The sequence below is a fragment of the Harpia harpyja genome, chromosome 1 (assembly GCF_026419915.1).
Source record: "Harpia harpyja isolate bHarHar1 chromosome 1, bHarHar1 primary haplotype, whole genome shotgun sequence".
In the NCBI taxonomy this organism is placed as follows: Eukaryota; Metazoa; Chordata; class Aves; order Accipitriformes; family Accipitridae; genus Harpia; species Harpia harpyja.
The window spans coordinates 75724302-75737494 of NC_068940.1; the positions used below are offsets into that span (position 1 = coordinate 75724302).

A 13193-nucleotide genomic window follows, 5' to 3' on the forward strand; every position below is an offset into this window, starting at 1 on the left:
TCCCAGTTTAAGTGTGTGAGTGGGAAACGTGGTTCCTCACTAGGAAAATGCATCTCCAAAAGAGCTATTTGGGAAAGCCTTCCTCTGACCGAGCCTTGAGTAAGATAATGACTTCCACCAACAAACTGCCTGAGCATATGATACAGTGGCCTACGGCAGGTTAGGTGCCACCATGGTTGTTAACTTTCATGTTGAATTAGAAATAGAAGAGCAATTCCATAAATCAAAGAAAATGGCTTAGCCCAGAAGAAAGTATCTCCCTCCTTCAAACAAAACTGGACAGTGAGGTCTTGCACTTCTGGGAACAGGTTGGTAAGTGGCTGGAAGGTATCCTTTTAACAAATGCAACAGACTACAAAAAAGGATGGTTGTGTTGCTTATATTATTGTCTGATTATTTCCAGATGTTACTTCATAGATTTGCAGCCTTGTTGAATTACTCTTGCATCTTAGCTTGTCTTTTTGTGCTAAGCAAGAAGAGTAAACAAGAGGACCTACATACAGAGTTCATAGCCTAGTACCGATTCTGGATAAGACATGTGTCTTCCTACATTATAAGATAATAGTGTAGCTGAAACCAATTAAGTTCTTGCCCATCATGTCACTAAACCAAAGAACTATTGTAAGGTTGGCAAACTGCATAGGGAATTACAGTGAAACATTTGATTCTGCATTACAACTGATTTTAAAAGATTATCATGCAAAGCCAATACAGCACACAGGAAACAGTAATATCAGTAATTAGAAATAAACTAAAAGAATTGTTTTCTTAACTTAAAATCACTATTTATGAAATACCAATAAACAGTAAATAGGTTACCAATGGCCAGCTACAAATCTTAAAGGAGAAAATGCTTCTTATTTTCAGCAGCATCTATGCAGAAATCTATTCCTGCCTTAGTACTGCTCAACTGTGAATTTACTGTCACTAAGCAATGAATATAGAAGCCTTCCAACTGCTAATTGTGGCTTACTATTTACAAAGTTTATTTATAAACTCATTTTCATGCAGTTATAAAATACTAATTCCATGGACAAATACACATTTGTTCACCACTCTAAATTATATACATTGTATTTGCATCTAATATTCAGAGAAGTGCAAAGTCCACAGTGACGTAAATAACAACTTTTGTAAACTATTAGATGACGAGCTCTCAAAAGATATTAGTAACTGTATGATAATGTATTTTTTTGTATACTGCTGAAATCAAACATTTTTGCAGTAAAAGAACATACATTTCAGCTACATTCAAGTGATTATTTTATTACCATATATTATGTCTTACAAACTTTATTGGAGATGAGCAAGAGCGCAACAAAACCATACCTTAACGCAAGAGGTATATTGCATGGTATGTGCAGGCATAGCAAAGGAGACATAAGAACTGGAAAGAAAAACAAGCTAAGAAAACTTGTACAAAAATGGATAGTAATACTGACTAACACTGGGATATAATCTTACTTATAACAGACCTGAAGGGCTAATAGAGATCCAACTCAGAATCATCTGTGCACTGTAGCTACAGTTTGGTGCAGATCAAGAGTGCACTAATACAGTCAATGTTGTACGCATAAGATAATGCACAAAATACGCTGATATGCATATAAACAACTAATTTGTTTACAGTAAGTAGGGCAGCACAGTTGTAGTACTGCATCCTTGGCACTTAGTGATAGGACAACATGTATTTGGTTTAACTAAATTCATAAACAGGATATATACTGGTTTGTAAGATGTAAAACATACATCATCCCTTTGAACCTTCTGGTTTTACAGCATTTTTCTAATTTTCAAGCTCAAAAGCAAACATGATACACTAGCTAGAAATGGAAGACGTTTCAGATATTGGCTTAAAACAAGACCTTCAATAAAAAAAAGACAGAATCCATAAATTAATTCAAATGATATTAACTAAATCTGTAACTGACGTCTTGTGCTGAAAACAAAATCTGAAACGTTAAAAAAACCCCAAACAACCTTGTAATAAAACCCGCAATGTCTTTATGGGCTTTTCCTGAACAGTAATTGCATCCTTAATGTCCCTTTCATATATGGTAATTTCACTTAAAAGAACTGCTGAAGTTATTCATCTGAAAAGTTGTAACTGAATTAGAAGTTTGGCCTAGCATATCATATCACACAGAATGGAAGAAAATATGCTCTTCTTCAAAGAAAGCATGTTTCAGCTATGAAAGGATTCCAATTTTAAGTGATTGTCTTTGTATTAAATAATATTAACATCTGTCTAGAGGGAGCCAATTTACTTTTGCCTGTTTTAAACAAACTGGCTAAATTGCCATTTTATATTATATATAACAAATGTACTAAAATTGTTCTTAACATATAATGATGTAACACTTTAACTGGTTTAAAATATTTTACAAAGACATTTTATTACATATGAACTATATAACACACAAGAGTATGAAATATTTTGAACATATACACATTTCTGTATTTTTCATGTAGATTATTATTTTGCACCAAACATTGGTGTCTGCAATTCTAACAATCCTCTCAGATAAAAACAAAACAAAACCCCAGAGTGTTTTCATGGATGTTGGGTTCTTTTTCCTGAAAATAAAACCTACCACAAAGAGAATTTCTCTAATGACTTTTTTCTTTTCCCAATTTTATATTTTGCACGAAGCTTTTAAAATGTTCAACGCACATAGAAAGAATAACCTCTCTGTACGTTGCAGTGCAATTTGCCAGGGATAAAGTTTAAACCAAAACTGACCCTTTCCCATTATGAACATTGAAAACTGCAGTCAAAGTAAATGTCAATACCAATTGCTATTGAGATTCCTTTCCCCCTTAAAATGCAATCCTTTTCAATATCCATTTTAATGAAAGTATTTGCATAGAGCAGCCTTGTATTATTTCTAAAGAACATTATGAGCGTTTTAACACAAGATAAGGCACATGTTTTTCAGCATTAATAATCTAAAACTAATCCTGAGGATCTGCTCCTCCCCCTCAGCAAAATCTGCTTTTTTAATATACCCTGTATTACCTGAAGAAAGCAGAAAAGCAGTACAGAATAAACCAAAACTCTTTAGCCGAACTAAATTCAGAGCATTAGTAACTCCTGTTAATAGTGTAACAAATCCACAGATAAAGAATTAAGTCATTCTCTAAACAAATTATCTTTGGGGAAAAAAAAAAATACAGCCAGTAGCACTGTAGATGTTAGATAAAAGTTCACATAATATGGATGACATTTATAGTGAGTTTTGCTAAAAATAAGCTCCCATCAGAAACAAGGTAGCTAAATTGTGAGGCACTTAAGGTTGACAAGAAAAGGAGGAATGCAAGGGGTCTGTTTCATAGAAAACCTGAAGTTGCATATCATATCCTTGTATTAAGCCTTCTATTAAAGTGCTAGAAATGGAGACTTAAAACAAAAGGATTTAAATATAAGTGATTAAAGAGCTTAGTATGCATTAAAATTAAGTGCTTTTGATTGTCATGAATTCAGAGCTTTTTAATAGTTTTTAAAAAATAAAAGTCTGGAAATAATCCACATGTGAAATCATCTTCCCTGTGCCATTGATGCTATTTGTAAAGTGCCCAATTGTTTTCTAAACGACAAAACCATTTGCCTTATCTTATGTTGTATAGCATGACATAGTCTGTAGTACATATGTAATCCATACTGCAATAACACAGTCAATCTGATGGAAAACAGCACAGGCATACTTATAGTCAGAAGTTTCAATTCCACCTGTCACTCTAAAAAGCCAGATCTTGGATTACATATCCACCAGTATATAGTGCAACCAACCTCATATTCTCAAAATGTAATTTAGCTGTTAAAGTCCAATGCTCAAAGATAGAATTATCAAGCTTTTCCTCAGAGCAGCCTGACGCCCAGAAAAAATCACAGATGGAGCTCTAGGTCTGAATCACATAAATCCACTAGATGCCAAATCTGAGAAGGATCTGGGTTCTGTCGGATGATGAAGAGGCTGAAGATGTGCGGCAGTCTGTGTATTACTGATCACATCTAACTGAGAGGGATATGCTTCATTTACATTTCCTCCATTGAAACCGTTTTGGAACTGGCAGGAAAAAAGACAATATAAATGGTTAGTATGGGAAACCAATTTATTTATGAGTTTTTAAAAATCCTCCTAATGACACAGATTGGATGAAAACATCTTAAATACAATGAATAGCTTTAAAACTTTTTTTTTTTTTAATGATGAATGATGAGAGCAGTTAATTTGCATTAAAGTAGGGTCTGAATCATCAGTGAAACTTCCACTGACTTCAACATGGGTGAGTCCTACTTCTGGCTAGAGTAAAGAAACATAGCTGTTACCTAAAGCATAATATAGTTTCCATCTGTAGAAAGTACAGTCTGACTGAGCACTCCTAATTTCCACATCCAGCTGTTACATTTTAAAAGCAACCTATTTACATATTTTCATGTCTGCAATGGGATCCAGACTTTACAGCTCTTCCAGGAATGCACATGCAGTCCCATTAGTAAGCTGAAGTGTACTGCATTCAATCTGCAAGCTAAGCTGTCGCAGGGTGGGCTTTTTTGACAAACGGTCTTCATATCGACAACACCAAGTAAGAGCAATGAATGGCTTTCATCAGTCTTGACATAATTGTTCATAGGATTATTTTAAATATCTGATGTAATGCTTCCTGTCATGCTATGGAAAAGTCACTTTATCTACAAAATGCTCCATTCAGTCATGGAAAGAAAATACAACAAAGTATTTTAAACATTTCCATCATCTCTTCAGGAGTAGCTTATATTGTTAAGTACTCATTCATTCAAGGTTTGTCCTTAAAAACATATATTATACATTCATTCATTCATCAAAATATGCTGGGCTTTGGAAACTTCTTTGTTTTCCTTCTATGCAAACACTGAAATTTGACTAATTGTGCACAGTTCTTCTAAGTTTTTAACAAGACTATAGCCATGTGAATTATGTTTTTAATCAAAGTTGCCATACTTTTAAAGACAGCTACAATAACATAAGCTAGAATAACTTCTGACAGAAGCAGACTGTTTCAATATTCTTCATTAACAAGATGAGCACGCTCATTAAAACTTCTGAGAAAGTTCTCAACACAGAATCTAGTACTTCGCAAGGTTTCTCCTGCTTAATAAAGGAACATAGACCTTAAACAAGCAATCAAATTATCCAAGGCCTTTCTGCCCTTCTCCATCACTGAAGGTGTTTTTAGACTACATTGGCTATGATCCTACCACAATTACAAGTTAGACAGAAGGTCAGGGCAGATGACCACAATAGACCCTTCTGGCTTTCTAATCCCCTAGTCTTTTCACGTAGAAATCAATGGGAGTTAGAAGGCTGAGGAAAGGATAGCAATCATGGCTTGTATAGCAACATCTGTCCTCTCTCCAGACTCCAACCGCTGATAGGGATGTCAGTGTGCTAAATCCAGCTACAAAGACTGCCCTACTTTGGTTTGGCTCTGTGAACGTGGGCTCAGACAGTAGTATCCTATCTGCTTAGTTGCAAGCTTACTGAAGTTACCAATTAGCAATAAAATCAAACCTTAAGTTTATTATCATAAGCAGTGATACATTCTCCCTACTTACAATAAAGATATATTATTTGCCACCATGGCTTTGGCATAGGTGATATTTTACAAGGTCACTTCAAGTGCAGCAGCTGTACTTCTGACTTACTAGTTCCCATGGGTTCACATATTTTAAAGTTCGTAACTCCTCTGATACAAGACTAAATACAATCTCTGTAATATAAGCATATATAAATATAGGGTTATCTTTCTCTGGAGCAATGATCTTTCTAGGTAAAAAAATGTTTCTACGTTAAAACATTTCTCAGCATAGCAACTTTGGTTTTACATAGAGCCTTACTTTGCTTTCAATCTATAAAAATGTTCATTGGCAGATGTGACTAAAGGTCAAAACTGAGTACAGTCTGATACAAGAGATGATTTTTTTTTTTCATGTGAGCAGTATATAGCAGTATGGCCTGCAAAAGTCAATGCTATTTGGTTTAGGAACAAGCAGTCTCTTCCCATCCCCCACTGCACCCAGTTGGCATACATAAGTTTTGGACTCACAAGGACTTCGAGATAGCTATCAGCTATCTACAATCACTCTTTTACAAAAGGGGTTGGGGGAATAATCCTTCCTTATCTCATCAAGAAGCATGCTCCTCTTTTAAGCTCATTTGGACAAATGTTCAGCAGTTCTCTTCTGAGGTAAACAGGAGCTAATGTGCACAAGAGTAACATCAGTTCTACACCAGGCTTCTGCTTATGCAATGCTATCCAGATCCACACAGCATAGGTGTACCATAGCAAGAGGGGCTGAATTTGCTTCTGAACAACTTAAGTAAGGATAACTTTTCACAACGTGGCCTTTGTTCATTTTTTCAGGACAAGCAAGCTAAACTCAATATTACCATTGCAGCACAGCATTCCAGTAAATATGAAGTAATAGACATATTCATTTATTGCATTCAGAGATGCCGTCATTCATTAGTCATTAAACTTTTTACAGATAGATGAGAAGAAAAAGTAAGCATGAAAATAACAAAAAGGGGTCATAACAAAAACAATTAAGGCAACATAACAACAAAATAATCTACAAAATAAATGTATTTGAAACCAACCATTAAAAAGAAAGAAATGGAATTGCTTATGCACCAGCTGTTCAAAACTGATGCACCACACCAGTATAGCTTTCGTGAAAAGAATAATTCTATACTATTATAGGGATGAACTTGGATGACCCTGGAACTGCTTTGCAACCCTATTATCAAGCACTATGGAGGACTAATAACACTGACCACAGCCAGGCAACATACAGCCAAGCACTGTGCAAGCTTGTGCACTGCAGTTTGCCAAAGTCAATTCACGCTATTTCAGCCCTTGGGCACTCGGGCAGAAGCTATTCATTTTGCTGAACTGTCCTACATTTTTAGGTAAATTTCTGCAATTCTGCAATTATATTTTTTCCGCTAGTGAAGCAGTTTTGAAAAGGATATGTTTTGTATTTGCATTAAGCATACCGAAAAACTGGGTATGTTCTACTTGCATTCCTCACCTCTGTCTTGTGTAGGTTAAATGCTTATTAATACTTTAATTCTGTAAATGCTTATACATGTGCATAAGCATTTGTAGGATCAGTACTTTAGAACCTTAACTCATTGAGGTAAAAAAAAAAAAAAAAAAAGAATTGCAGCTCTGTACTTGAGCAGCATTAACACAAATAACTGGTACAATTTAAAGTACTTCAAGGTTATTCAGAATCAGGAACTACCTTAGTAATTGAATTTTTTTTATTTCTAAGTTAATTTTACCTATGAAGAACTGTGCTTAAAACCATAGTCTGTGCCACAGCCAGGCTCCTCTCTTCTATGGCTTTTATTGTGCATTCTCCTTTGCACAATGTGAAAAAGGTCCAGCTTATCTACTGTGAATATAATTTTTTCCTGCTCTTTTGTCTTCAGCAGAGAATTTAGAGAACAAGCTGACTTTCACTTAGGGTAATATATAAAAATATTTTTGCAGTATCATTGTGTGTAGAAATGCAATAGTTCATAATATTTCATGCTATTTATGTGATATTATAATCTGATACTTTAAGCAATCCTAAAATCATCAGAGAAACTGAGTAGCTAGAGAACGCTAACATTTTAAAAACAAGATATTTTTCTGGATCCTTACAAAATATTTCATGAAAATTAATGTGCCAGACAATATTACTGACATTTTTCCACTCCTCTAGAAAAGGTATATAAGCAAATTCCAAGCTTTTGACCAATCTGCTTTTCCTTTGCTCCTACTGGGAAAATTACTGGTAGGTACAACAGACTAGTTCACTCACTCTTGCTTTAATACTGCCAAAGAGAGCTACCAGGCTGTGGATACATGTACCTAAAAACTTTACCAAATGCAACTGATGAACGAATAAAGCACGGACATTCACACGCTGCTAACCCATCAGTTTCAAACTCAGTGATTCAATTATGACAAACTCTGCATCCTGGTAGCCACCTAAAACATTGAAAACATGATTCAAAATGCAAGCAATGTAGCAATGCTGTTTACCTTACCTTGTCCAACAACATTTGTTGACTTGCCATCATAGGATCGTATTGCATTTGATCCACGCAGCTGGGCTGTGCTTCTTGTGTGCACTGGTACATAGAAACAGCACCTGCATAGCATGTTTGAGGAGTTAGCATAACCGACTCAGAGTTTATCCCACACTCATGATTTTCAGGGACTTGCTGCAAACAACTGAGAAAATCCTCCAAGTTGGACGAAGCAGAATAGGTCGATCTCTCAAAACCTGCTACAGGGAAATCCATTTGAGCAAAATTAGAAAGCTGTGGCATCATCGCTGTGGGTTGCTTGTAAGGAATAAACTCTTGCCTACATGCATAAGGGGAAGTGTTTACTTCTGATTTGTAAGAGAACTCAGATGTAGTGGCATGCATGCCAGGGAATACGTATTGCTGGGGCTGCTGCTGCGAGCAGCTAAGAGGCATGCTGGTGTCAGAGCTCCAATTTGTGAACATCCCATTGACTTGCATATGTTTCATCTTTTGACAGAGCTGCTGCTGCTGCTGTTGCTTCTCCATGAGCTGTTTCTGGTGCTGATGAAGTTGATGTGGATCTAACTCTTGCTGTACCAAGCAACCTTCATTCTGGACCATGGGCTCCTGCTGGTTACAGCCAGAATATAAGAAGTCAGACTTATTTAAAGAATCCTGAACATAAGTCAGGATTTCATCAGTTATGTCAATGTCCCCAATATCATCCACACCAGCTAATTCAGTTTTAAAAAACTCCTCATCCTGCTGAATACACTTTAGGTCTTCAAAGTCAATACCCAGATTTTTCATGATGCTGTACAAATCGCTGGTTTTGTTATCTTGAAAGAGTGCTGCACTGTCTTCAGAAAGTGGAATAGTACTGTCCTGGGAACACTCCATTAGTTCCCGTTTGAGAACGTTGTGATTTCCAGCAGGTAGGAGATTATCCGTCCAGCTGCTGCTAACACCACTGCCCAGTTCATCCCTGCTGTCTGCAAAGAAGTTCCGCTCAAAGGAAAGTTTATGTGATGCTGGAGGGCAGAGATACACAGACTCATCTTGCCTTAACATGGCACCTAGGAGGGAGTTTGGATCCACAGAATCGTTGTGTAGCGTTGCTTTGGCTCCTTTTCCCGTCGTGCTTTTATTCTTCAGCTGAGAGGGATCCACAAGGCTCGACATAGGGAAAGATACCTCATATAACACAGCCTCACCAGTGGCAAACATGAAGGGCAACTTCATGTTACGCTTCCGTAGATGTTCTGCCCCCTCTTCATCTCTGAAAATAAATCAGATATATAGCATAATACTGCAGTACTAAACAGTTACTGTAATCTTTTTGTCCCCTGGAATTAATATTAAAAAAATGAACTATTCTGTTTGTAGGCATTTTTCAAATTCCTGGCTATTCCAGCTCAACTTGGCTGAGTTGAACCAAGAGACAGATTATGAAATAAGGAGCTTATGACTGTAATACCACCTTTACATATTACATTTGTAATTAAATCTAGATAGCATACACCATTCTCTGTGCATTATGAGCTGAAATGAAAAAAGTGGGCTTTGCTCCATGCATTATGTTTTTCTTGGCATAGCAAGTAAATGAATACTTCAATACTGAAGTATCTCTTTTCCTCCATATTACAGACTCCTTAGCAAAAATTATCTAACCTATATATGTTAACCTATGTATAATAATGCTGAATTCCATATTATGTAGACTTTAGTTCAGCACCATTAAGGACTTATTTTCTTTATGTTATCTGTTGTTTCTTCTACACAACTGCAGTTGGATTTCTTAACTTTTGCTAATGGGGATACTGAATTAAAATAGGTTGGATGGAATAACTTGGTGCTTGTACTGCTGCTCTTATTCTTTATATGAAATCAAAATGTCTAAAGTTTTACACATAAAGGACTATGCCACATAAGTAGTGAAATATCAGAATTCTTTTCAATGTTTGCTAGCAAACTGAAAGAGGTTTTCTTTTTGGAGTTCAGGATTTAAAGGGGGTTTGTTTAAAAATAAAGAATTTCTTTCTGAATATAAACAAGCTCCAAAGTTTTCAGTTTTTGAAGTATACTACTTTATGCCATGATGACTTACGTAAGAGGTCTTTGCGTAGCAATGATGTAATCCGGTCTTCCATTTTTGTAGACAAGACGTGCATTTGCCTGTACCCAGGCCCATCGATTTTCTTTGGTTAGAAGCCTAAATACAGTCATTCCACTTTCACCTGTCTTCATCACTAGAGTTAAGGAGTAAGCATACCATTTACTGTCCAGTGAACAAAAATAGGAAAACCTGGCATGTCATGAAATAATTCCATTTGTAGAGCAATTTTACAACTCTCATGTCCTCAATCATCCATTGCTGTGTGGCACTAATGTATTCCTAGTGAAACAGGATGATCCATCACTTTAATTTACTGGTAAAATAAAAGCTAAAACTGCAAGCAATTGTAACACACCCACTACAGATTGGCAACATCCTATATTGAGCTTCATCCATTATTTCTGCAATAACAGAAATTAATACATACTAGAACATGTAGATGACAAAAGCCTAAGACTCTCTTAGATCTGAAAAGTGACTATTACTTAAGAAATTAGAAAACATATTAGCTCTGAATCCACTTCTTTCACATTTTGACTGGTTAATGCAGAGGTACTTCAAAATCCATTATTTTTCACTCACACTATTACTTCACTAGCAATGCTTGATAAACATACTACATTTTTGTTGTACATTGCTGAAGACACTGCATTTCTAGACAGAAAAATTAAATAAAAAAATATTAGGAAAGTTTAAGAATCCTAACCAAGAATAATCTTTGCTACAAGACTTCTTTTTTATCTTAGCATCAGAAATGGAGCAAAACCAGTTTTAAGACAAAGTTTCAAACCAAAATTTCAAACCGAAGTTTCATTCCATTCTATTCTGGAACTATTTTCTTTCTTATTCTTTACCAAACAAACAAAACTACTGATAGGCAACAGTGACTGAGCTATACCTGAAACTGAAAACCTGCTTAATATAGGTTGAGAACTAATCTACTGAGAGGGGTTATTTAATTGTATATAAGGGGACAAAAGAAAAAACAGTTTTTCAAGAGAATTCAGTAGAAAAGAAGCAGCACCAAAATATCCTGAAGATGCTTCTGTAACTTCCAAAGACAAATCTTGCAGATAACATAAAAGTAAAGTAGTCCACTAAATAGTTACATATCAGATAGCCAATACTTATTTCCTTAGCTTAAAACATTATATTTCTCTCCTAAAGTTGTTACTTAGACCAAATCAAGCTGCCAAGAATCAAAACCAGAAATGCATAGGACACTAGCATGCTAAATCAGAGATTAATTTCTGTTAAAAATCTTACACTCCTATCAAAAGAAAAATGCTTTATTTAATTTCCTAACAGGAAAGCTATCTTTGAAATAGTCCCTTTGCCCAAAGGAAGTTGTAGAAATAGCAGAAGTTGGGTTGAGCGGAGAAGGAAGCGAGGACAAGATGTGACAGAAACTGGACTATATAACCTAAAAGAGTCTAGATAGGAATATTAAATATTTCTTCATCCAGTATAAGTTTTTATACGGAGGGAAAGATCACATGAAATGTATAGTGTTCTTTTTGTTAATGACTACTTTTTTTCTTTTTTTTTTTAAAGAGCACTTCATAGTATTTTTTCAGTATGAATAAAACCCATGCTTTGATTTTTCAGCCTTTCTTAGGGAATGAAGCTTACTTCGGACATGATTTTCAGCACAATAAAGCATATCAGCTGCATGAACAAACTGGTATCCTGTTCCTCTCATACACAGCTCTGCTTCAGTGTATCCCAGGACAATCTTTCCTCTGGAACATAAAAACAAAAAATTGCAACCCTGCTGATGAACCAACTCACAGAATGAATGCCAAGCAAGTTAATTATGGCTAGAACATTTCAGACGCAAGTGCTAACTACATTTTGTTGCAATATCGATTGTATGCAGAAGCATGACAGTTCTAATAAAAAATACAGGTAACAAAACAAAATTTTTACTAGTCCCCCAAGTTGCCTTCAGTGACTAGGAATGGGTTCACAAAATTATTAGATCATTTAAAAAAAAAAAAAGAGTATGTCTACAGTTCAGCTGGACTCTTAATTCCATACTTTTGAATATATTCACTTACAGCAGGCAGCTCCCATTTGTTGCAATGAAAGACACTGTTTAGTCCTATTTCATAGCATTTACCTAGAGGTGCTTGCATGTAGAATTAAGTAGGGGCTTAACTTTAGTTATTTAAAGCTTCTCACCTAAATTAGTATTTTTGGTAGCTTAAAATTCAAAACAGGGCGTATCTCAGAACTACATCCCTTTTACTATTGAGTGGTTTGGGACCCCTGAGTTTGCATTTAAGCTAAGATATGCCTCAGAGGAGTACTGGCAATAGAGTCATATTTGACCCTGGCAGCTAAAATTAGAGTACTTTACTAGAGGTCAGGGAGATGAAGAACTTAACAGCATTTGTGTGAGCACTATGAGATACATGATAGAATGAAGTAGTCAAAAAGAGACTAGAACAGGATTTGGAACAAAGAAATGGAGACCCAAAGATTGGGTTGGGGGTAAAGTTAGGGATGCAGAACAATTACACAGAAGTGTAAAACTTGACAAAAATTGAAGGTTTTGAGTGAAGCATAATGAAAAAAAAAATCAGAGGAAAGAAAGGCTTGTGTTAACATTTTGTTAACTTTTACTTGTATCAGTTTATAGAACCCAAGAAAAACATTTTAGTTTATCAGTAAACAGAATACCGAACAATTTGACTCTACGTTATCCTATCAGTAGGCATGGAAATCCATATGAGAGATTCCACTGAAAATGAGTCTGAAAGCTGAAAGCATTATCAGTGAAAAATAGGAGGGAGGGAAGAAGGAAGGAAGGAAGGAGGCCAGAAGCTCTTCTTTTGAGAAAGAAGCATCTTAATGGGCTTCTTGCCATGTTGATGCATAGTTACATTATGCTGATCTAGTAATGCAATAGTGTTTCCATTTTTTACATAGGGAAAAGAATGGTTTGGAAATGGGTAAAAGTCATAGTATAAAAAAGAGCTTCATTTGTTTATTCTGAAGTA

The 13193-nt window shown here is 35.6% G+C and overlaps 1 protein-coding gene across 1 annotated transcript in view; it reads right to left on the bottom strand.

The window, feature by feature from the left end:
* Positions 1-962: 962 nt before the first annotated feature.
* The window catches only part of AHR (aryl hydrocarbon receptor), a 65462-nt gene continuing 53231 nt past the window's right edge, over positions 963-13193 (bottom strand). Inside the window, exons 8-11 of the mRNA XM_052800776.1 lie at positions 11821-11930; positions 10180-10321; positions 8088-9351; positions 963-4067 (exon numbers count right to left, since the gene is read on the bottom strand). Coding sequence (XP_052656736.1) covers positions 3912-4067; positions 8088-9351; positions 10180-10321; positions 11821-11930 — 1672 coding nt within the window. The 3' untranslated portion in view covers positions 963-3911. The remainder of the gene's footprint in view (positions 4068-8087; positions 9352-10179; positions 10322-11820; positions 11931-13193) is intronic.